We start from the raw sequence: 26,632 nt of genomic DNA on the forward strand, positions 1-26,632 counted from the left end.
AATTACACCATACTGCATAAATACTATCATTGGACATTTAAAGGAACATCCATAATGTACTGTAAATTATGTAACACAATGCCAGAATTTGCATTCTAGGACCATAAACATATGTACAAATCCATGAAGTATATGAATAACAAACACTAAATTATCTCTTTGGCTAATGCTGTTTCTCCTTTTCCCTTTTTTATTTTTGAAGATTTTATTCATTTATTTGACAGAGAGAGACAATGAGAGAGGGAACACAAGCAGGGAGAATGTGAGAGGGAGAAACACGCCTCCCGCTGAGTAGGGAGCCCGATGCAGGGCTAAACAGGAGGACCCCGGGATCATGACCTAAGAAGAGGCTTAACCAACTGAACCACCCAGGCACCCCAAGATGTAAATGCAAAGCACAAAATGACAGAATGACAAAAAGTTCTACAGCAAAGTGAAAAAAAAAGTATGAATTTGACCTGTCATTTTTAATTTTCTGACAAATCTTTAATCTCTAAACTTAAATGGTAGGAGAGGATAATTCATATCTTTCAGTGTGTGTGTAACTGGAAAACAAGAGAATATGCATTGCATTTTTACTCAAGTCACTCAATTTTTTGCCAATTACTTTTTATTTTATAAAAAGTAACAACTTCTAAAAGATAAAGAAAATTTAATTTCTTCCTTGCAGTACTCTAACTGCACTAAGCTACCATATATCTATAATGGCATTAATGTTTAACATAACAAAGTATTAATAACCAATTAAAGCCACTCAGTTAAACAACATTCAAATATGGAAAAAATTTTCAGACTAACAGCATATCACAGCCTCTAGTCTAGAATAAAAGTTTTTCCAATACATGAAGTTACAAAAAGCCACTGCCAAAAGATAAAAACTTCTGGAAGAATTATTAGATAAATAACTGACAATATCCATTAAAAAATGCATAGAACATTGCTGTAATAAAATTTTGATATGCAAAGGACTACATCTAAGGGACTACATAGCTAAAAAGAAACCTCTTACAGCCAGTATTTATCACCCCCTTAAACTCATCTATTAATGTATATATGTCCATTAAGGAATGTTAATTTTTCAGAACCTGCCCCCAGACAGTAAGTTGAAAAACTACAGGCAGACCTTTCTTTGAAAGAGTGCCTACTAAAACAAAAGATTTTAAAACATATAAATGTCACTGCATCACTAAGTAGCAATCATATAGTCTCTACTCCAGTAGCATATGTAACACATAAGCCTTAGGCCTCCACAGTAGTTAGGTTAGCAAAGGTTCAATTTTTAGAATTCATGAAGACCAGGCACTTCTCTTAAGAGACTACTTGCTACTATTTGTGTATGTGTCCTCAGTAATAGAAGCCGATCTTTTTGATGTTCCTCAAAGAATAGGCTGACTTTCCACCGTAGCTAAGATTTGATTATTAAACTGGCTCTCCTCTGCTCGAATTACAGACAGCTTTTACAGACTGTTTGCTTTTTATTTATACATGAGCTGTGTGGATTACTTGGAAAATTATTTCTAAAGCATTATCTTTATTTGGGGAGGCAGGGGTCTTTTGGGTATAGAAAGTGGTGCCCCACTTTCTGGTGTGGTTTTCTGCAACTGTGAGGTCAACCTTTCAGAGTTTTGGGGGTTTTATCTCTGCACAGTCTAAAACATTAAGTTCAAAACTACCTGATATCATGAAAATTAAAAACTTCTGAGCACCAAAAGACAGTATCAAGAATATGAAAAACAGGGACGCCTGGGTGGCTCAGTTGGTTAAGCAGCTGCCTTCGGCTCAGGTCATGATCCCAGCGTCCTGGGATCGAGTCCCACATCGGACTCCTTGCTCTGCAGGGAGCCTGCTTCTCGCTCTGACTCTGCCTGCCTCTCTCTGTCTGCTTGTGCTCGCGCTCGCTCTACCTCTCTCTCTAAAAAAAAAAAAAAAAAAAAAAAAAAGAATATGAAAAACATTCCACAGAAGGGAGAAAATAACTGCAAATCACCTAACTGATAAAGTATTAATATCCAGAGTACAAACGTAAGCTCATTTTATTGCACCTCACTTTTCTGCACTTTGCAGATACTGTGTTTTTTTGTTTTTGTTTTTGTTTTTTTTTACAAATTGAAAGTTTTTCACAACTCTACTTGTGCCATTTTTTCACCGGCATGTGCTCATTTCATGTTTCTGTGTCACACTTGGTAATTTTCAAAAATTTTCAAACTCTTTCATTATTATTATATTTGTTACGGTGCTCAATGATCAGTGATCCTTGATGTTACTATTGTAAGTATTTTGGGGCACCATAAACCATGCCCATATAAGACAGCAAACTTAATTCATAAATGTTGTGTATGTTCTGACTGCTCCACCAGCTGGCAGCTCCCTGGTGTTTCTCCCTCTCCTTGGGTCTCCCTATTCTCTGAGAAATGATATTGAAATTAGGCCAATTAATAACCCTACAATAGCCTCAAGCGTTCAGGTGAAAGATCCCTACATCTCTCACTTTAAGTAAAAGACTAGAAATGGGGCACCTGGGTGACTCAGTGGATTAAGCCTCTGCCTTCAGCGTGGGTCCTGATCTCGGGGTCCTGGGATCGAGCCCCGCACTGGGCTCTCTGCTCAGTGGGGAGCCTGCTTCCCCCTCTGCCTGCCCCTCTGCCTACTTGTGATCCCTGTCTGTCAAATAAATAAATAAAATCTTTTAAAAAATAGAAATGATTAAATTTACTGATTAATTTTCAAAGGCATGTCAAAAGCTAAGACAGGCCAAAAGCCAGGCCTCTTGTGCCAGTTAGCCAAATGGTGAATGCAAATGAAAAGTTCTTGAAGGAAGTTAAAAGCACCATTCTAATGAACATACAAAAGACAAGAAGGTGAAACAGTCTTACTGCTCGTAGAAAGTTTTAGATCAAACCAGCCACAATATTCCCTTAAACCAACATCTAATCCAGAGTAAAGCTCTAATCTGTTCAATTCTATGAAGGCTGAAAGAGGTAAGGAAGCTGTAGACGAAAAGCTTCAGAGGTTGGTTTGTGAGGTTTAAGGAAAGAAGCCGTCCGCATAACATAAAAGTGCAGGGTAAATGGGAGTCCTGGGTGGCTCAGTTGGTTAAGCGGCTGCCTTTGGCTCAGGTCATCATCCCAGGATCCTGGGATCTAGTCCTACATTGGGCTCCTTGCTCAGCAGGGAGCCTGCTTTTCTCTCTGCCTCTGCCCCGGACTCTGCGTGTCTGAACTCTGACTCTCTGAAAACTCTTGTGTTCTCCCTCTCTCTCTGACAAAAAAAAATAAATAAAATCTTTAAAAAAAAAAAAAAAAGTGCAAGGTAAAGCAGCAAGTGCTGATGTTGTAGAAGCTGCAGCCAGTCATCCAGAAGATCTAGCTAAGATAATGAAGGTGACTACACAACAAGGTTTTCAATGCAGATGAAACATTATACCGAAAAAAGAGGTCATCTAGGACTTTCACAGCTAAAGAGAAGTCAATGCCTCACTTCAAAGCTTCAAAAGACAGGCTGCCTCTCTTGTTAGGGGCTAATGCAGGTGGGGACTTTAAGATGAAGTCAATGCTATTCTACCATTCCAAAAGTCCTAAGGCCCTTAAGAACTAAAGCTAAATCTATTGCCTGTTCTGTACAAATGGAACAAAGCCTGGATGACAACACATCTGTTTACAAGATAGTTTACTGAATACTTCAGGCCCACTGTTGAGATCTTTTGCTCAGATAAAAAGATGCCTTTCAAAATATGGATGCTCACTGATAATGCACTTGGTCACCTAAGAGCACTGATGGAGATGGAGATTAATGTTGTTTCCATGACTGCTAACACAACATTCTGCATTCTGCAGCCCACATATCAAGAAGTAATTTCAACTTTCAAAATTTTTTCTTTAAGAAACACATTTCATGGGGCACCTGATCTTGGGGTCCTGAGTTTAAACCCCATGCTGGAGGCAGAGTTCACGTTATTTATTTATTTATTTAAAAGATTATTTATTTATTTATTTGACAGACAGCGATCATAAGGCAGAGGCAGAGAGGCAGGCGGGGGCGGGGGGGGGGGGGGCAGGCTCACCACTGAGCAGAGAGCCTGACACAGGGCTCGATCCCAGGACCCCGGGACCATGACCTGAGCCAAAGGCAGAGGCTTTAACCCCCTGAGCCACCCAGGCGCCCCCAGAGTTTACTTTAAAAAATAAAAAACAGGGGCGTCTAGGTGGCTCAGTTGGTTTAGCATCTGACTCTTAACTTTGACTCAGGTCACGTTCTCGGACTCATGAGATCAAGTCCTATGTCAGGCTCTGCATGCAAGGCATGAGGCCTGCTTAAGATTCTCTCTCCCTCTGCCCCTTCCCCGCTTGTGCTCTTGCTCTAAAAAATAAAATAAAGAAAAAAAAATACATTTTGTAAGACTATAGCTCCCACAGAAAGTGATTTCTCTGATGGATCTGGGCAGAGTAACTTAAAAGCCTTCTGGAAAGGATTCATCATTCTAGATGCTCTTAAGAACATTCGAGATTCATGGGAATGGGTCAAAATATCAACATTAACAGGAGTTTGGAAAAAGTTGATTCCAACCCTCATGGATGACTCTGAGGGGTTCAACAGTTTTAGCGGAGAAACTACAGATGTGGTGGAAACAGCAAGAGAACTAGAATCAGAAAAAAACCTGAAGATGTAACTGAATTGCTGTAATCTCATGACAGAAGTTTAACCAGTGAGAAGTTAATTTTTCTAATGAGCAAATAAAGTGGTCTCTTGAGATGGAATCTACTTCTGATAAAGATGCTGTGAAGGCCATTGACGGGTGCTTGGCTAGCTCAGTCAGAAGAGCATGCCAACTCTTGACTTTGGGGTCATGAATTCAAGTCCCACACTGGCTGTAGAGATTATTAAAAAAAATAATAAACTATTAAAAAAAAGATTGTTGAGGGGTGCCTGGGTGGCTCAGTGGGTTAAAGCTTCTGCCTTCGGCTCAGGTCATAGTCCCAGGGTCCTGGGATAGAGTCCCGCATCAGGCTCTCTGCTCAGCAGGGAGCCTGCTTCCCCCTCTCTCTCTGCCTGCCTCTGCCTACTTGTGATCTCTATCTGTCAAATAAATAAATAAATAAAATCTTACAAAAAAAAAAAAAAACTGTTGAAATGACAACACAAGATTTAGAATATAAACTTAGTTGATAAAGCAGCAGCAGGGTTCGAGAAGATTGACTTTTTTTTTTTTTTAAAGTTTTTTTTATTTATTTATTTGTCAGAGAGAGAGCGAGCGAGATCGAGCACAGGCAGACAGAGTGGAAGGCAGAGTCAGAGGGAGAAGCAGGCTCCCTGCGGAGCAAGGAGCCCGATGTGGGACTCGATCCCAGGACGCTGGGATCATGACCTGAGCCGAAGGCAGCTGCTTAACCAACTGAGTCACCCAGGCGTCCCGAGAAGATTGACTTCTAATTTTGAAAGTTCTACGGCAAATAAAATGCTATCAAACAGCATCACATGCTACAGAGAAATTGTTTTGTGAAAGGAAGACTCAATCAATGAGGCTAACTTCACTGTTTTACGAAATTGCCACACCAACCCCAACCTTTAGCAACCACCAACCTGAACAATCACCAACAATCAACACCAAGGCAAGACCCTCCGCCAGCAAAAAGATTCAGACTCACTGAAAGTTTGGATGATGGTTAGCATTTTTTAAAAATAAAGTGTTTGGGGAGCACCTGGATGGCTCAGTCAGTTAAACATCTGACTCTTGGTTTCAGCTCAGGTCATCATTTCATGGGTCATGGGATTGAGCCCCATGCTAGGCTCTACCCTCAGCGGGGAGTCTGCATTAAGATTCTCTCCCCTGCCCTCTCCCCTACTCGCTCTCTCCAAAATAAAGAAATAAATCTTTTTTTAAAAAATTAATATTTTTTAAATTTTTTTTTTAAAGATTTTATTTATTTATTTGACAGACGGAGATCACAAGTAGGCAGAGAGGCAGGCAGAGAGAGAGAGGAAAGGAAGCAAGCTCCCCGCTGAGCAGAGAGCCCGATGTGGGGCTCGATCCCAGGATCCTGAGATCATGACCCGAGCCGAAGGCAGCGGCTTAACCCGCTGAGCCACCCAGGCGCCCCAATATTTTTTAAATTAAGGTACATATACTGCTTATTTAGACCTAATGCTCTTTCACACTTAAAAGACTACAATATAGTTGAAACGTAACTTTTATATAATCGAGCACAGGAAAAAATGCTCAACATTACTAGCCATTAAGGAAACACAAATCAAAACTACAATGAGATACTATTTCACAACCACTAGGGTGGCTTAAATAAGAAAGATAACAACAAGTGCAGTCAAGGATGTGGAAAAATCATAACCCTTATACATGACTGGTAGTAGCATAAAAGAGTACAGCCACTTTGGAAAACAGCTTGGTAGTTCCTCAAACTGTGAAACATCAAGTTTCCATATGACCCAGCAATTCTACTCCTAGGTATACATTCAAAAGAACTGAAAGCAGAGACTCAGATCTTTGTACTTCAATATCCTTAGCAGCATTACTCACAACAGCAAAAAGGTGAAAACAATCCAAATGTCCATTAACAGATGAATGAATAAACAAGATGTGGTATGTACACATTATTCAGCATAGAAGGAATGAAATTCTGCTACATGCTATAACATGGATGAACCCTGAAAACATTATGCTAAATGGAAAAAGACATGAAAGGATAAATACTGCATAATTCTACTGATATGAGGTACCTAAAATAGGCAAATTCAGAGACAAAAAGTAGAATGGAGGTTACCAGGGATGGGGGATGGGGAAGGGAAAAGAGGGAGTTATTTAGGGGCTACACAATTTCTGTTTGGGATGATGAACAAGTTCTAAAAATGAATATTGGTGATGATTGTACAATGTTATGAATGTACTTAATGACACTGCATTATACAATTTAAAGCAGTTTGGGGGGCGCCTGGGTGGCTCAGTGGATTAAAGCCTCTGCCTTCGGCTCAGGTCATAATCTCAGGGTCCTGGGATCGAGTCCCGCATTGGGCTCTCTGCTTGGCGGGGAGCCTGCTTCCTCCTCTCTCTCTGCCTGCCTCTCTGCCTACTTGTGATTTCTGTCTGTCAAATAAATAAATAAAATCTTTTAAAAAAATAAATAAACAAAGCAGTTTGGGGCGCCCGTCTGGCTCAGTCAGTACAGCATGCGACTCATGATCTCGGGGTTGTGAGTTCAAGCCCCAAACTGGGTACAAAGATTACTTAAAAGTAAAATCTTGGGGCGCTTGGGTGGCTCAATGGGTTAAAGCCTCTGCCTTCAGCTCAGGTCATGATCCCAGGATCCTGGGATCGAGCCCCGCATTAGGCTCTCTGCTCAGCAGGGAGCTTGCTTCCCCCTCTCTCTGTCTCTGCCTGCCTCTTTGCCCACTTGTGATCTCTGTCTATCAAATAAATAAATAAAATCTAAAAAAAAAAAATCATAATTTAGTGCAATTTTTGTTTTCTTTCTCATATATATGAGAAAAAACATTTGTTAATATTGGAATCACAAGAGATACTGATAAATGATGTCATCCTGGGTGCATTCTCTAATCCTCAAAATGACACAGATACATAAGATGAGCAAAAGTCTCCTAAATTCCATCACAACTGACAATTGTCTAACTTCTAATAAATTCTTCTAGCGCATACAGAACTGCCATGCTGTGCAGTTCTCTTGGACCTATTATTATAACTTTCAGTCACATTCATATAAACTTGCAAATTGGGAGTTTGAGATATGAGCCACATGTTAAATGTTCAGAAGAAAACATGAAAACGAAAGTTAAAGGATGTATTTTAAAAGAAAACTAAATAAGATAACTTGATTTTACAAAGCAACATATCACAATTATATAAAGTCACCAATGACTATAACCATCTGGTTCTCTCCATCATCAAGCATATGCTGAATACCTATTTGAACTTAAAACAATGCAAAGTAGCGTAAAAAAAAAAAAAAACCAGCATTAAAAAAAAATGCAAAATGCAATGTGATCAAAAAAAAAAAGAGATTCCTCCTCACGAAACTTAAAATCAGGGGCGCCTGGGTGGCTCAGAGGGTTGAGCCTCTGCCTTTGGTTCAGGTCATGGGGATCTCAGAGTCCTGGGATGGAGCCCTGCATTGGGCTCTCTGCTCAGCGGGGAGCCTGCTTCCCCAGCTCGCTCTCTCTCTCTCTCTGCCTGCCTCTCTGCCTACTTATGATCTCTGTCAAATAAATACATAAAAATCTTTAAAAAAAAACAAAACTTTAAATCAAGTGGGGAGATTAAATTAATACACATTAAAAAAATTAACACATAAAACAATACCATATATATGCAAAAATATTCAAATACCAAGGATACAAACTAAGAGTCATAGGAATTCAAAGGAGATAAGTGCTCTATAGTCCAGGAATGCTCCAGAGAAGATCTAGGCAAAATCCAGAAGTCCAGAAAGATGAGTGAAATCAAATGAAAATGAACACTTTATAATCTAGCTTCATATTGCCCGCTCAATACCTTGTACAATATAAAAGTATCAGAATAGATGAAGGTAGAGAAAAAGTCACTCCACATAAGAGAAATCACAGAAATATGAAATGAAGCAAACCATCTGGCCCACATTTAAGAGATTAAAAAATTTTAAGTAGAGGGGCACCTAGGTGGCTTAGTCAGTTAAGCACCGGACTCTTGATTTTGGCTCAGGCCATGATCTCAGGGTTGTAAGATCAAGCCCCACATCAGGCTCTGTGCTGGCCATGGGCTTGCTTGGGATTCTCATTCATTCTCTCTCTCTCTCTCTCTCCCCCCCCCCTTCTCCACTCACACCCCCCTCATGCACCTGTGTGCACTCTTCCTCTGAAAAAAATAAAATAAAATAAGTAGAAGTACATATTAATTTTTTTTTAATTTTTTTTTCCTTCTTTTAAAGATGGTTGTTTAACTAAGACTAAATAATGGGAACCCCTTGTGAGCATGCTCAGTATCATTGTGGAGAACCAAGAGGGCCTCTAACTGTAACAATGTTCATGGTTGTGATTTTTTTTTTTTTAAATAAAATTCCAAATGTTTATAAACAGTAAAAAAAAAAAAAAGTACATATTAAATTACGTATATTATTTGAAAAAAGTTCCAAAATTGCATGGAATTCTGCCATGATTTTATCATGTCTTTCAATTCACACCAATAAGTATTTGCTATTTATGAAAAATTTGAGTGTCTCAAAACCAATCAAGTCAAGACTCACTTGCAAAATGTCGGCACTAAATTTAATCAAAGTTGCTAATTATAACAAATTACAAATCTATAAGTCATTGCCTATAAGACTGTGTTTCCTTTTTCCTTCATATTTTCTACTCAGTGCTTCATGGATTCAGGTAAATTTAGTTTAGGGCCAGCAGGTATTCTTTTTACCCAAATTTTAAATGTTTATATTCCTGGAACATTTGAAATATTATATAAGTGTCATAAAACAATGATAATTTATCCTGTAAAAATACAATTTACCAGATTATTACTATTAATTCTATTCTGTCAGCTTTCTATCTATTCAAAGAGCACTAAGTTGTCCCATTCATTCAATCAACATTTTAATAAGCCCTCCTAATTACCTTCTAGGCCGCAGAGTTATTCTCAAGATTTCAGAACTCACTTAAAGTAGATAGGCAATTAAACTAGCAGCTATAATGCAGCAGGATAACCACTATGATAAAAGTGTGTGACAGCAGAAAGGGGGAGGCAAAGTAGGAGTGATATCAGGGAAGACTACTTAGAGGACCTGATGCCTGGGCTTAGTTTTGATGGATGAGGATCCAGTGAGGCAGACAGTTCAGGGATCAGGACACATATCAATTCATCAATAAGCATGTATTTCATGTCAGCCACTACACCAACTTCTGAAAACAAAAATAATACACTTGGGGCGCCTGGGTGGCTCAGTCATTAAGCATCTGCCTTCAGCTCGGGTCATGATCCCAGGATCTGGAGATCAAGCCCTGCATCAGGCTCCCTCAGCAGGGAGCCTGCTTCTCCCTCTCCTACTCCCCCTGCTTGTGTTCCCTCTCCCACTGTGTCTCTCTCTGTCAAATAAATAAAATCTTTTAAAAAAATAAAAAAAAAATAAGAGGCACCTGGGTGGCTCAGTGGGTTGAACCCTCTGTCTTTGGCTTGGGACATGATCCTGAGATCCAGCCCCGCATCGGGCTCTCTGCTCAGCGAGGGGCCTGCTTTCCCGTCTCTCTCTCTCTCTGCCTGCCTCTCTGCCTACATGTGATCTGTCAAATAAATAAATAAAATCTTTAAAAAATAATAATAGGAGCACCTGGGTGGCCCAGTGGGTTAAAGCCTCTGCCTTCGGCTCAGGTCATGATCCTAGGGTACTGGGATCGAGCCCCACATCGGGCTCTCTGCTCGGCAGGGAGCCTGCTTCCTCACCTCTCTCTCTCTGCCTGCCTCTCTGCCCACTTGTGATCTCTGTCTGTCAAATAAATTTTTAAAAATTAAAAAATAATAATAAATTTTAAAAATTAAAAAAATAACACACTTGCCCTAATTTCAAGACACTAGTAATCTTTTCAGGACCTTACTTGATAAAAGAAAAGGCTTAAAATTTGGTCTTAAAAATGAGTTCACATCTCATTTTTTAAAAAATGATTTCACCAAGCACACACAAAGTAAATATTCTACGATTTTATTTATTATTTATATTACTAGGTGAAACTAATCTATAAGGACAGAAGTCCAAACAGTGGTTACCTCTGAAGGGCAGTATCAACCTGGAGACGGTAAGAGAAAGCCTACTGGAGTGATGGAAATGTTCTCTATCTTGGTTTTGCATGGTGGTTGCTTGGGTATATAGCTAAAGTTTCATCAAGCTATATAACAACATTTGTGCACTTTAGTGAATCTAAGTAATAAAGGAAGGTATTTCAAGGATCTGGGAAGCAGCATTTCAAAGGCACAGACTGTTCAGGCAGAAGCCAAATCAGAGAAACTACCAGGGCTTCCCAACATTAAAGACTGACTTCAAACTACAGGGTGTTGTGTACTTTCCACTGATGAGCATTTGAATAAAATGAAGACATGTATTTCAGAAAGGTTATTCTGGTGGATATATAAAGAATGGATTGAGAAGGCAGGAGACCAGTAATAGTCCAAAAAACAGGTAAAGGCCTTTTCTAAGGCAATGACTTTAAAGATGGAGAAGAAACAAAAGATAATAAGGTAGCATCAAAGGGATACTGTGATAGATTAAATGTGAACAGAAAAAAGAAGAGCCTCAAATGATAACCAAGTTTCTGGCTTAGGCCTGTGGGTAAATCACATATAAGCACATCATACTGCTTATACAATATATAAGCAGATCTGTAAAAAAGTAAGTTGCATTTAGTTTGGGACTCTATTGAAATATTAAAAAATATGCTCCACTCAAAGTGAAACATTTTTCTAGAACATGTTATTTATTGCCAAGTGTTCACTCAGTTGATATCCTATTTCTTTCATTATTTAAATATATTTGCTTGGCGGGCACCTGGGTGGTTCAGTCAGTTAAATATATTTGCTTGGCAATCTTCTGTCAACTTCAATTTATATTTATGTGGTACCAGTGATGTGACAATAAAAAAATGCTTCCACCATTGATTACTCCTTACTATACCTCTAAGCCTATAAAGAAGCAGCAATTTCTTGTCCTTCCGTAATTAGCTATAAAGAGGTATTCTTATCTCAGCATCTCTCACAAAGAGTAACTTCTGATCTATAAAACTCCACACAGTGAAAGATTTCATTTATGGATGCTTGCATAAACTAAAGAATCTCTGAACCAAATTTATTAATCGAACAACTGTTCTAATCCCACCACAGCTTCCTACCACAGCTGCTCACCAATGGATTCCAAAACCAACTTTAAAACAGAGCCAAAGATGACACAATAACATTTTAATACAACTAACAATTTTTAAAGGCAAAAGATGCATTTAAATATATGTACATACATAGAAAAATATGAGTTTAAGCTTCAAGGCATATACCCATGAGCATACGAACATTTATCAAGAACAAAGTTTTCTCCAAAAGTTTAATCTGTATTGAGTATTGTACTGAGTAGCTAATATAAGGCAAACAACATGCAGTTGCTAGAAACACAGCAGTGAACAAAACAGACATGCCCCCACCCTCATGGAATTTTACAGCCTAATGGTACATGGATCAGGAAAACTGCATTCTAAAGCAAGGTTTCTAACCGATCATGCGAGGAATAAATTTAGTTTCTACCTCAGTTTCTAACCGACCATGCAAGGAATCTGCCCTAAGGCTTATATTAAGACCCACATGACCAGAGATCAAGTATAAGAATTACTAAAAAGGAACTTTCAAATAACTTGGTAAAAAACATGGAGAGCCTCTTGGAAACTGAGCAGAACAGAGATTGAAGAATTAAAGTTAAGAAAGTACCAGCTCAAGAATAAAGGTCTTAAAGCTTTACCTCCCATGCACCCTTCTTCAGGAAGCTACCAGAGGATGAATTCCATCAAAATAACACCATAAGTCAAGAAAGGAAACAAGGAATAAAGAAAACAAGAGATCCGACACAGAACAGTGAAGGAAACCTTCAGGATAATGGTGAAATAAGGACAATAGGTACAGACTGGAGCAGGCCAAAAGGCTCCAAGATAATTTTCCAATATAATGAACTGAGTGAACATCTGATGTACATTAACATATGGACAGATTTTGGGTGCATGAGTGGCTTAGTCGGTTAAGCAGCTGCCTTCAGCTCAGGTCATGATCCCAGGATCCTGGGACTGAGCCCCATGCTGGGCTTCCTGCTCAGCAGGGAGCTTGCTTCTCCCTCTCCTCCCCCTACTCATGCTCTCTCACACTACCTCTATCTTTCCCTCAAATAAAATCTCTCTTAAAAAAAGAAAACATAAAAACAAAAAAATACACATATGGATAGATTTAACAACTGGACTGGAACTTTTGGGGTTGAATTACAGTAAATAGAAACCAAGCAAATAAAATAGGAGGCAATTATTGCAGGAAATATTTAGGAGGAAATCAAGTATACAGGAAAGGAAAAGTAATCCTAGTAACTGCTTAGCTGTGAAAAGCATTTATAAAGACCTAAATTATGTAAACACTGAAAAATAACCAAAATTTTAAAATACATGTATCAGGGCACCTGGGTGGCTCAGCCAGTTCAGTATCTGCCTTTGGCTCAGGTTATGATCCCAGAGCCCGAGGAAGGAGTCCTGCATTGGGCTCCTTATTCAGCGGGGATCCTGCTTCTCCCTCTGCCTTCTGCTTCCCCTGTTTGTGTTTGTGTTCTCTCTCTCTCTGACAAATAAGTAATAAAATCTTAACACACACACGCACGCATACACACACCAAGATGAGGAAATGGGACTATAGAAAGATCATGTGTGTGTATTTGGAGGACAGGCAGCAGTGAAATTAAGAGCTAAATCCTAATCTTTAATAGTAGGATGCAATTAAATAGTCCTTAAATGGAAAAAAAAAATATCACCATACATATATTATTTGGAGATATAATGTAAAGACCAAATTAATAAATTTAAAATATTAAAAGTATTGAACAGTTAAGCAGAGGAAAACTGGCAAGGGAGAGAGGAAAACAGTACTACTGTTTTCCTAACAAACTGTAGAACCACTCGATTCTGAAGTATGCACATATATCACTGTCATAAAAGTCTTTTAAAACTAAAAGACTAAGAAAAGAAGGTGGGAGGGAGGAACACTAGCCATGGAAATATAAGACAAAAAGAACCTTGGGCCCTCCCAAAAAAGTAAAATTTTATTTATTTATTCTTTAGTGGGCTCTATGCCCAATGTGGGGCTCGAGCTCGGGACATCAAGTTCAAAAGTCACATGTTCTACCAACTGAATCATCCAGGCACCCCTAAAATTCATTTTTAAATCACCTGGACTACTTAGAACCAATGAGAGCACTCTATGTTGATGTGAATTTTATTCTCAGCTTCCAAAGTTAACACTGTACAACATTTTAAGCAAAAAAGTTTGTAACTCTAACCTTGCATTTGGCAGTAGACACTACTTGTCATCACAGATGAAAAGCACATGAAAGTCACTGTGTAAAAATAAATCATTTCACAGGCAAAATTATTAAATATTATATTGTACCAAAAGACATTCTCAAGTGTTCATGAACATAATACTTAATGCCATACTAGTCTCTTAATGTCTACTCAGGAATTTAATTAGCTATCTAAACTTCAATATCTGAACAGACAAAATTACATACTAAACTTAAGGCTCTTACATTTTTAACTATCATTCAGAACATTTAGTACAGTTTTTTAAGTTGATTAAAGGAAAAGAAATCTTGGGATCAATACATCGCTTAGTTTACTCAATCCCTATCAGTACTCGATCCTTCACCTCCAACCTTACAAACATTATGCATTTCTCCACATCTTCTAACATTTATATATTTATACCTTCACACAGCCATCCAATATTTACTTAGCACTTAAAATATACCCAGCACTGCATCTATCCTGGCAGTGGAGATTCACCCTCATGTCTGACAATAAACATGTTAATTACATATTATGATAAAGACTTTGAATGAACCATACAGAACAGTGCAACACTGACAGCCCACAGCGTATAAGATAGTAAGAGAAGGCCTCACTGAGGCCATCAGAGCTCATACTTTAGGTATGACGAATGAGCCAGACCTGTGAAAATCTGAAGGCAGCCTTTCCAGGCTGAGAGGAAAGGAGTAACAGGATCTGATTTTAATTTCAGGACTACACTGGCTGCTGTGTGAAACCAGAAAAGCACAGCAAAGTAGCTTAGCAAGAGATGATGGCAGCTGGGACTAGAGTAGTTGCAGGGAAGATGAAGAAAAGTAAAAAGACTGGACGGGATACCAAATTAACAGGACTAGATGACAGACTCAAACTGGGGATAAGATAGGTCAGATGGTGAAAGAAGTGGAAGAACTGAGGATGTCCAGAGACTCTCGGTTTTAGCAACTGATACAATAATGGTACCATTTACTATGGTGGAAAAAAGACCAGGGAAGGATCCTTTTCCTAACAGATCTCTTTAGAGTCTTTCATGAGTCATTAGAAAAACCTTAAATAAAAGCCTTTTCCCTCAAGGGCTACAATACCGAAACAATCTAACTTCTTTATGGAAATGAAAGAGAAGCTGGAAAATTTCTCTGTAAAACTTCATTTTTTTTTTTTAAGATTTTATTTATTTATTTATTTGACAGAGAGAGAGAGAGAGTTCAAGCAGGGGGAACAACAAGCAGAGGAAGAGGGAGAAGCAGGTCCCCTGCTGAGCAGAGAGCCCACAAAGGGCTCCATCCCAGGACCCCAAGATAAGGAGCTGAGCCCGAGGCAGACGTGTAACTGACTAAGCCACCCATGTGCCCCTGTAAAACTTCGCTTTAGCACAGTTTTCTTTTAATGCAGTCCAGTATCAAGGACTCCAAGAACCATGTTATAGCAAGGTCTTGATGTATCAATTTTTCTGAATCTTGTTTACAAGACAGTGATAAACTTGAGATTTCCCTGAGATAAAAAGAGCCTTATGTTGGGGCACCTGGGTGGCTCAGTGGGGTAAACCTCTGCCTTTGGCTCAGGTCATGATCTCAGGGTCCTGGGACTGAGCCCGGGATTGGGGCTCTCTGCCTGCCTCTCGCCTACTTGTGATCTCTCTCTCTGTCAAATAAACAAATAAAATCTTTAAAAAAAAAACAAATCCTTATGTTAACACTAAATCCATAATACAGAAGGGTGTTAAAAGAAGGCCTTTATCTTTGAATAGACAGGTCTTCTAATAGATAGATCTCTGATTTTAACAGTAAATCTAAAACTACTAGTTTTATCAGGCTTTTGTCAGTAATTAACTATGCACCTTTGACTTCCAAGAGATCTTTATTATTAGATAAGAGCAACAAGAATTAATAGCATACAGAAAGAGGCGGCATGGCTCAATTTATTTATTTTTTTAAAAGTAGATTTTGGGGTGCCTGAGTGGCTCATGGCTCAGTTGGTTAAGCAACTCTCTTTTTTTTTTTTTTTTAAGATTTTATTTATTTATTTGACAGAGACCACAAGTAGGCAGAGAAGCAGAGGAGGAAGCAGGCTCCCCACCAGGCAGAGAGCCTCATGTGGGGCTCGATCCCAGGACCCTGGGATCATGCAACTTTCTTCAGCTCAGGTCATGACCCCAGGATCCTAGGATTGAGCTGTGCATCAAACTCCCTGATCAGTGGGGAACCTGCTTCTCCCTCCCCCTCTGCTGCTCTGCCTGCTTGTGCTCTCTCACTCTGTCAAATAAATAAATAAAATCTTTAAAAAAAAAAAAAAAGTAGATTTTGAGGGCACTTGGGTGGCTCAGTCGTTGGGCATCTGCCGTCAGCTTGGGTCATGATCCCAGGGTCCTGGGGTCAAGGCCCACACGGGCTCCCTGCTCAGCAAGAAGCCTGCTTCTTGCTCTCCCTCTCCCCTTGCTCTCGCCGTCTCTGACAAATAAATAAATAAAATCTTAAAAGTAAATAAAATAAAATAAAATAAAAGCAGATATCGAGGGACACCTGGGAGGCTCAGTTGGTTAAGCATCTGCCTTTAGCACAGGTCATGATCCCAGAGTCCTGGGATGAAGTCCTGCATCAGGCTCCTTGCTCTGTGGGGAGCCTGCTTCTCCTTTGGCCAGCTTCTCCCCTTGCTTGTGCTCTTTTTCTCTCTCTGTCAAATAAATAAATAAAATCTTTAAAAGCAGATTCTGCTTATCTATTTATTTAAGTAATCTACACCCAACGTGGGCTTCAAACTCACAACCCCAAGATCAAGAAGCACTGCTAGCCAGGTACCCTTAGATCGGCTCAATTTAAACACATTTATCATGAAGCCCAAAGGGAAAAGCTGAACCATAAACAACCCCTGATTAGAGAAGCCATGCTTTCTGGATATGGTATGAACATTACCCAGTTCTACTGAAGTCTTCTCAGTACCATTACCAGACCATCAACCATTAAATTGGAGTACAGGTGACATGCAATATATTAAATTTTATATGTTTTGACAACTATACATGTTACAAAATACTCACCATGATTGGGATAGTTAGCATCTGCCACCATACAAAGCTATTACAATATTATTGACTATATTCTCTGTGCTGTACTTTCCATCCATATGACTTAATTATTTTATAACTGGAGTTTGTACCTCTTAATCTCCTTCACCTAGTTCACCCATTCCCCCACCCTTCTCCTCTCTGGCAACCACTAATTTGTTCTCTATATTTATGAGCCTGTTGCTCTTTGTTGCTGTTGGTTTATTCATTTGTTTTGTTTTTTAGGTTCCATGTAAATGATATCATATGGTATTTACCTTTATCTGATTTGTTTCATTTAGCATAATTCCCTCTAGTCTCCGTGTTGTCCCAAATCAAACCACAAACTTTTAATTCATAAATAAAATCCCTCCACCTCTGCAGCTACTTGACCTCAAAGCTTCTAATCCAGCTCTCAGCATTAACCTCTAGTACTTCAAATCCAAAAACGGATTTCCTACAGTCACAGAAAGAATAATAATCACTTCTCTAACTTTTCCTGGGACCCACCATATAATCAAGTGCCAAAAATCTTCTCCTTCTCCTGAGAAAACACCTAGCAATTGTTTGGTCACCACATTCCCAACTCTCCGTACTTAATACATCTTTCTGGAAACAACCCTGAATGCTGTCACTGTGAGGTCTCCCTAACCACACACAAAGACAAACAATGAACAAGAAAACACAAACAACAGCTGTTCAGTTTGGTAAATGGGGAGGTCATTAACCATGAAGTGATGTCACCTCATTCCGCTCATCCTCCCCAAATCCAGGGTTCATTGGTGTATTTATCTCTTATTTGTCATGGACACTTTACATGGAGTGTTGAACTGAGGATTCTGAAGAATAGCGCCTGTGTAATTACTTAGGTGACTACATATAAGTAGACTAACTTAAAGCTGTCCTATTTTTCTCCTTTACATATAATAACAGCTCGTTAGGTATACTTGCAAATGGTTTAACCTAAACCTGTAATTCCACCCTAATACAAGAGAGCTCACTGGTAAATTTAATAAATTCAGACAAAGGCAAATAAGTGCTTTAATAAGAGAACAGTGCATCCCAGAAGGTAACAAGTGTGAAATTAAATTTTCAGTTATACAATGATATATTATGCTAAGCCAACTAACATCACATCATAGGCAGTATAATATCAGGGAAATTTTAATATTAATATTATGAAAGTTGGTGAATAAAATCTTGGTTGGGGAGTTAATGTTTTAGAGCATATGAGGGCTGGTGAATAATAAGCAAAATGCAAAGTACTGGAATCTTCAACTATTACAAAATTATTCCACTAGCAAAGACAACAACCTTTAAGTGATGAAGAAATTAAATTCTTTAACATACAATTATTGAACACATACTACGAAATGCATAGTGTTAGGTACTTTCAGGCCAATACACCAGCACACACTCTACATCCCTATAGCACTTTCTTCTAAAGCACTGTAGCATTTAGCATACTATATGTTAATCATTCATAAATAATATATATATACTACTTTTTTAAAATACTGTCCATATCAAATATACACAAAATAGAACTTTAAAAAGACGTTTTACTATTTCATTCCCACTAACCAGACTATATGCTCCTAGAGAGGGTCTTAGTCGTCTTTGTTTCTTCAATGCCTAAGTCACAGGCGGCGCTCAGTAAAAATTTGCTGAATGAATGAGCAATGGAGCTCTCAAAAAACGTGAAACCACAGCATAATTTCTGACATGCTATATTTCATCACCCAACCACTTAGTCTAATATAAGTGCCAAATTCCTCTTAAAGGGATTAGAGAAAATTCACCCACTTTATTAACACAGTTTAAAAGCTAAGGACAATTTTAATTCAGCCAATTCTTGGGGTGGAGAGGGGGGAAGCCTTATAATTCTGTTTCCAGAATGATGAAAAGGAGAGAGGAGCAGGAAGAAAGAATAAAGAAGTGGAGATTTTTTTTAAGGTTTCTTGGAGTTCCGAAATACTCTAAACTGCAATTCATCTTTCATTCAATGTTTTTTCTAATGTTATGTTCCAAACATTTAGAATATATTTTTAGGAATACACTAGCCACAAACTCAGATGCAAGAGGAAGTGAAGAGAAGAACACAGCTACTACATTCTCAGTACCCATGAAATATAGTAGATACACTTCAGAACATACAGGCAATCTAAACAAGGGTCAAGCCTTCAAGGAACAGCCTATTTGTGTTCTATTCAAGACTAGATAGAGGCCAAAAATAAAAGCTACCACGAATACATCTACCTTAAAAACTTTTTTAAGGTAGATGTATTCGTGGTAGCTTTCATTTTTACCTTAAAAAAATTTTTAAGGTAAAATTTTTTTTAAATTTTAAAAATTTTTTAAAATTTTTTAAAAATTTTAAGATATGCTTTCAGAAAACTATGAATGTTTATATAACGGACATACAGTCTAGCTAAAACAGCAGGCTAAACCAATCTTCCTAATTTCTAGAGCTTCTGTAATGCAAATGAGAAGTCAGGGCCTTCACTTAGGTCCAGTGAGCGTTATCTATCATTAACATAACACTCCATTCCCAAGGCCCCATTTTAGAAGATAAACTGCCTGCAATTCCATGTTTGTTTGCAGCAATATACAGTTGGCTCTTTTTTTAAATACTACCTAACTATGGTTAGGCATTATTTAATGCTCAATAATTTTAACTAAAGCCAAGCGGGTAGGTATTACAGTAGCTTATCAAGCTTGCTTTGTATGTGTATTGTGATTCATGAAACCTATAGTATATTGTCCAATCCTCCCCCTACCTCCACCCCCAATCACCTTACAAGGAAGACTTTAACGACAGAGGTTTCCACACCTATTTAGATTCTTCACGTGCCCCTCAAAGTTCCCAAACCATTTTTTAGCTCTATCAAAAGCTTTAAAAATTCTTACTATAATCTTAGTAAAAGAAATTCTGTAGTAGGAGCGCTTGGGTGGCTCAGTTGGCTAAGCCTCTGCCTTTTTGGCTCAGGCCATGATTCCAGGGTCCAAGCGATGGAGCCCCAAGTCGGACTCCCTGCTCCCGAGGACATCTGCTTCTCCCTCTCCCTCTGCCCCTTCCCCATCTCGTGCTCTCTCGCAGTCTAATAAATAAAATCTGGAAAATAAAATAGGAAAGAAGTTCTACAATAAAACCTAACACTTGGGGCGCCTGGGTGACTTAGTCAGTTAAGCATCTGTCTCCAGCTTGGGTCATGATCTGAGTCCTGCTCAGTGTGGAGTCCGCTTCTCCCTCTCCCTCTCTGCCTCTAACCCTCCCCACCCCCACTCATATGCATGCTCTCTCAAATAAATAAATATATATATATATTTAAAAATAAAGTCTAACATTCCCTACAGTAAACAGTATGTTCAAAAGAATTATCACTTTTTTAAAAAGCTCCTGGTTTACATTTAGAAATACTATTTATTAACATGCTTCACTCTTTTGCTTTTCTTTTCCTCTGAAGCAAAACTAATAAAACATAAATTTATACAAACGATAGTTTTAAAAGGTTTTAACAAATACCTTTGCTACCTTTTCAAATATTCATTTTAAAATTCAACAGGCAAACACTTCATAATAAACTGAACAATGACCTTCAATCAAATCAGTTTAAAATGCACCAACTATTAACTTCACTTATATTTACAAAGGTACTAAAATCTTAAGTTTGATATGAGAGTAAGCAAGGTAGAGCTTAATAAAAGTTGAATTTTAGAATCCCTTTAATGTCAACTACATTACCCTCAAAATTAAGAAACTGAACACTTCTGAACCATGAAGCTATACACCAATTTGACTGATGTCCTCTTTCATGCCATGTAAGCCATTGCCTAACTGAGGCCAGACCTGTCAGGCTCAACAGCATCCCGGAAATGACTTAGCCTACTAGAGCTGGAAACACATCAAGAATTTGGAATATTTCTCATATTGAGAAAAAAGTTCAAGGGAGATTGTCCATTAAGAACAATCATTACACTGTTCGGTAGAAAAAAGAAAGAAAAAGCATATTTTTGTTATTCTGGCCAGGTCACAATGAATACACCTAAATTCTGTATCTATTTTCCAGTGGTGTCCCTCTGCATTTATCTTTTTTCCCACATATGGACAGAGTTAACTACTAAATCCTCACTTTGAATGCCTGTCTTTTAATCCAATTTTTATTTTGTATCCTTAGCTACTGACACCATCACCTGAAGCATGGCTGGTTTCTTGATTTAGAAACCTGTTAACAATAATGCCGAGCATCCAACCTGCTTAAATGTTTCACTCCTTACCAAGAATAGCCATTAAGTGTCGAAAAGATACAAGCATACACACACACACACACACCACACACCACACACACAACTCAATTCCCAGTCATGAAAAATTAAGCCACATTCCGACCATAAACTGTGCAATAGACACTTCCAGTTAGCGTGTGCTTTAGTGATCACGGACAGCGGTATCAAGAGTAAGTGGTAGGGGGCTGGGGCTGTTAACAACACACTGCATCAGAGCCAATAAGCAGCAGGCTAGGACTGGCAGCAAGGCCGGTCTCTAAAGGGAGCTATAACACAATATCAGAATGCTGGATTTCCGAATGCCATTTTGCGAGGAGGAGGGGGTGAGAACTGGGGATCAAGTGCAATGTAAGGCTCTGGCCAACGTCTAAGGACATGAAACCTAAGACAAGGTCTTGTGGCAACACCAGCTGCCCAGTCTCATCTCACCTCAAATACAACTTAATTTCAGGTCCTTCTCATCCAAGTCAGTCGCTCAAAGGGTGAGGGGGTGGCAGGAGTGGGTGATGATAGCCCCCCAAGAGACTGGCAAAGGCCCCTCGGAAAAGGCGGAGACTCCACAATTGGAAGGGGCTTCCAGCAGCAAAAAGAGAAGGCTTTGCAGCTGCCTCCCCTCTCCCTTCCAACCAAGGCTGTTGGGTACGAGCTTAGAATGTTGTCGGGTTTTATGAAGGAGTGATATGAAAAAATGGCAGTAAAGGATGAGAGGGGCTGGAAGGGCTGGTGCCACCCAAGAAAAGGGAGAGAGGACTTCCCTGGACACATCCAGGATAACAACGCCACCAAACAGCACGGGCATTTCCCTTTCAGCACCAGATACCCCTCTCTCTGGGAAAGCTGCTCCCCCTTCCATACGGTCCCAATTCCCAAACACTGCTCCCACCCGACCCTTCTCCCCAGTAATATTCCCCATCGCTGGCCTTCTTTCCCTTCCGCCTCTGGCACCCCACGCCCTCAACCTCTCCTCCCCTTCCCCGGTCACCCACCCCCGGGACAGCCCGTCGCTGGCCTCCCCCGCAGCTCGCCCAGACCCCTCCCCCCTCACCTCTCCTCAGCGCCTCCTCGTAGCTGAGGAATCCGATCCGTGACTCCTTGGCGCCCATGCTCCCCTCATCCCCTCGGCCGGGGGTCGGAGCCTGATCTCGCCCCCACCCCCCTCCCGCCCACGACTCGGCGTCCCTGGGTGACGGTGTCCGCGTCCCCCAGCCCCCTCCTCCCCCCACACTAACAAGTGCGGCTTCTGCCCCGGCAGCTCCTCCCGGCCGCCGCCACCGCCTCCATGCCGAATCACGTGACCCGCTCCCACCCCGCCCCCTTCCCCTCCCTCCTACTCCGCCCTTCTCCTCTCTCCTCCCTTCCCTTTCCTCCTCACGCCCTCTTCCCTCCCCCCTCCCCCCTCCCACCGGCCCCGCCGAGGGTCACCTGACCCGAGACCGGGGATTGTTCCGGGTAATGGCCGCCAAGGGCCACACACACCGCCCCGCCCCACGCTCTCCGCGCGCAGGAGCGTAGGGGAGGGGCTGGACCCCGCGCTTAACGCATCATCCCGCAGCTTCCCGCCAATCCGAAGCCTCAACGCCCGGGAACCTCCGCCCACCTGAGCAGGCGACTTCCGGGGCGCTCGTGTCAGTGTCTCCCGCCCACCCGTTCTGGCGTCTGAGGGGCGGGGTCGGAGCAACTGGCGGTTGGTCTGTCCTTGGACGGGCCCCATCTTGGGTGGAATCTTAGGAAACCCGGGTGTGAGGGGTGCAGTGAAAGGGGAGGGCAGGGGAGAAACTCCTAACGGTATGGGAATTCTTGGCTAGGAGGGAGTTGTAAAAGGAAAGAGACTCTCAAGGATTTCCTGTGACGAAAGCATTCTCAGTCCTGGTGGGGAGATCCCTATGGAAAAATAAACCTTGTGGAAAGTTTGAAATATCTTCCTTTTCACGTTATCCCGTTTCCCTCCTATATCCCAATTGACTCTAGATTTCCTTTAACGTCTGCAAGCCCACCTCCCACTCGGCCTGGCTCTTATAGACTCTCTGGGAGCTGCTGTGCAAAAGGTTTAGCTAGTTTCTCTCCAGGAGTTGCTCCCCACCAGAGATGTGAGGCTTACAAGACGTATTACAACAGAGCCCCTTGCTTTTCAAAAACCTGTTTTTTATTGTGGTGAAATACAGAATTGACCATTTTTAAATACCTCATAGGCGGAATCATAACAGTGTTTCTCATTTCCTGTCTGGCTTTTGTTGACTTACCTTAATGTCCTCAAGGTATGTCTCTGTTGTAGGTTGTGTCAGAATTTCCCAGATTTACTATATGATCCAGGATTCCACTTGTAAGTATATAACCAAAAGAAATGAATGCAGGGACACATATTTATATACCCATATTTATAGAATATTATTCCCGGGGCGCCTGGGTGGCCCAGTGGGTTAAAGCCTCTGCCTTCGGCTCAGGTCATGATCTCAGGGTCCTGGGATCCAGCCCTGAGTCAGGCTCTCTGCTCAACAGGGAGCCTGCTTCCCTCTCTCTCTCCTCCTGCCTCTCTGCCTACTTGTGGTCTCTGTCTGTCAAATCAATAAATAAAATCTTAAAATATATATATATATATATATATATATATATATATATATTCTCAATAGCCAAAACGTAGAAATAACCCAAGTGTCCATCAATGGACAGATCAATAGATGTGGTATAGGCGGCCCTTGACTCAGATTTGAACTCCAGGGGTCCTCTTGTATGTGGATTTTCCCCCATAAATATAATATAGTACTGTAAATGCATTTTCCTTATGTTTCTTTCCTCTAGCTTATTTTGTAAGAATACAGTATATAGGGGTGCCTGGGTGGCTCAGTCATTAAGTGTCTACCTTAGGCTCAGGACCAAACTCCGCATCAGGCTCTCTGCTCAGCCGGAAGCCTGCTTCTCTCTCTCCCACTCCCCTTGCTTGTGTTTTCTCTCTCACTGTCTCTCTCTCTCTCTGTGTCAGATAAATAAGTAATCTTAAAAAATATATAGTATGGGGCCCCTGGGTGGCTCAGTTGGTTAAGCGCCGCCTTCACTCAGGTCATGATCCCAGAGTCCTGGGATCAAGTCCCACATCAGGCTCCCAGCCCCATGGGGAGTCTGCTTCTCCCTCTGACCTTCTCCCCTCTCATTCTCTCTCTCTCTCTCTCTCTCAAATAAATAAAATCTTAAAGACCTGAATGGCTTGGATTAGCCACTCAAAAAAAATATATATAGTATATAATACATATAGCATGCAATATAGGTGTTAACTGTTTACATTATTGGCAAGGCTCTGGTTAATCAACAGTAGTAAAGTTTTGGGGGAGTGATAAAGGGATTTTTGCCTATGCAAGGAGGGTTGGTGCCCCTGACCCTCTTGTTGAAAAGTCAACTGTCTGTGTGTGTGTGTGTGTGTGTCCGTGCACGCAAATATATATAGTTGTATATATATACACTATGTATATACATACATATGTATACACACACAATACACAATATGCACTTGTATATACAGTTGTATATTATTCAGTTCCTCGCTTTTTAAGCAATTCAATTTGTTTCTGTTAGTCTTCACTCTCAAAGTCACAGTGTAAAACTTTTAGATAAGGAAATAACTTTGAAAAATAACCATTTGGATTAGATTAGACAGAAGGTGCCAGTCAGGTAATTCAGAGCCAGCAAAAGGATTTTAGCTCCTAAAGCCAACAGATTATGATACACCGTGGTAGAGAAAAAAGGCAATACTCTTGTTTCTCTACTCGCCTTTCCTGGCAGACCAGATCAGCAGCGTGGCATTAGTCACTGTGCCGCCCTTTCCAGTTCACCGTGAGGCAGTTAATTTTAAGACCTCAGATTAGTTTCATTACTAAAAGGCCATGAATGAGGGGGTTGGGAACCCACTTCAAAGCCTTTCATTTCCAGATCATTAGTTTGGTATAGACAGAAGTCTCCAGACAAAACAACTCTGTCATCTTCAGCCTGCAGTTAGATTATCATAATTACTGGGAAATGAATCTTAAGATCTCACCTGCAGGACTGCAGGACAAAAGACCCTCAAGAGTTCAACTGCAACATACCTAAGCATTATTACTGTCTCAAATAATCAATACCTAAAGACAACCTTGGTCTACCAAAGATAACCCTGAGTGATTATCTACCCATTTGATTTACAGTGGACTTGGAAGCAAACTGTAGCTGTTTGTAGTACTTGCCCCACTTGAAAGGTAAATTATTGCCCCACTTGAAATAGTAAATTATTATAAAATAGGAAAGAGTAGAATATAAACTTTATAGTGAAAGATTCAGAGCAGTACTAACACACAGGAACTTTTAAAATTTCCTCCTTGGTTTCAGACTCGCATTGAGGGCCATAAAAATGTTCATCCCATCACAGAGTTTACCATGGATTAAACACTTCTCAAAATTGTGAGTTGAAATAGCAAACTAAGAAATAGTATTTCTCCTTTGTCTGAGTTAAATTAAGCATATTATTGAGGGCAGTGAAGCAGATAGTTATGTCTGATGGGAATTTTAAATGTGAAGCTGGGATTAAGGCCTGCCTTTTGGTTTGTATTACACAGTATCCGGCAGTCAAATGTTAAACATCCCTCTATAACTTAAAATTGACACAGTACTAAAGTTTGATGATGTAGAAAATCTAAAGCCCACTTGTCATGCTGAAAGGAATCCTATTAATCATTTAGTTTGTTCATTTTCATTATATTTCACTTAATCCAGTGAAGAGTTGTCCAGCCACCTGACTTCAAGCATTAGGTTACACTTGGAAAACCATTGTTTTAACTATAATTACATGCCCGTGAAAGAGCTGTCCCTATGAAGATTTAAAGCATGGGAGACCTGCATGTAATTTCTACTTCCAGTTGAGCAACCTAAATGACAGTGTTCCTCAGTTTGTACTCCCAGAGAAATAACATAGGAATAGGGCAGAGTCATTTTAACACTTGCCAAAGAAGCTTAGGTCATAGACAGGGACATCAATACAATAAAAAGGTATGCAACAGCACCTCATTTATGTTTAACTTGATTGCCACAAAATGAAGCCAACAGTGTATGAAGTATGACTACAGAATTGGGTTTTTTTCCTAGTATTTTGTACCTGTCTCTTTATAATGACAAAATAGGAGGATGTGGTCACCGTTATATTTTATTTTTTTTATTTATTTATTTTTTTTATTTGACAGAGAGAGATCACAATTAGGCAGAGAGGCAGGCAGA

The 26,632-nt window shown here is 40.1% G+C and overlaps 1 protein-coding gene and 1 long non-coding RNA gene across 4 annotated transcripts in view; one reads left to right on the forward strand and one right to left on the reverse strand.

Moving 5' to 3' along the window:
* USP32 (ubiquitin specific peptidase 32) overlaps positions 1-26,632 on the reverse strand; it is a 240,214-nt gene that overhangs the window by 196,724 nt on the left and 16,858 nt on the right. Inside the window, exon 1 of one of the 3 annotated variants that reach the window (XM_032322828.1) lies at positions 22,446-22,716. The exons of the other annotated variants lie outside the window; for them this stretch is intronic. Coding sequence (XP_032178719.1) covers positions 22,446-22,503 — 58 coding nt within the window. The 5' untranslated portion in view covers positions 22,504-22,716. Of the gene's footprint in view, positions 1-22,445; positions 22,717-26,632 lie in introns of those variants that run through there. 3 annotated transcript variants of the gene reach the window in all.
* Positions 22,770-25,823, forward strand: LOC116578473. The gene is made up of 3 exons (XR_004280893.1): positions 22,770-23,084; positions 23,673-23,720; positions 25,751-25,823. It is a non-coding gene; the product is annotated as an uncharacterized LOC116578473 (long non-coding RNA).

This window comes from Mustela erminea, chromosome 18 (genome assembly GCF_009829155.1).
Source record: "Mustela erminea isolate mMusErm1 chromosome 18, mMusErm1.Pri, whole genome shotgun sequence".
NCBI classification, from domain to species: domain Eukaryota; kingdom Metazoa; phylum Chordata; class Mammalia; order Carnivora; family Mustelidae; genus Mustela; species Mustela erminea.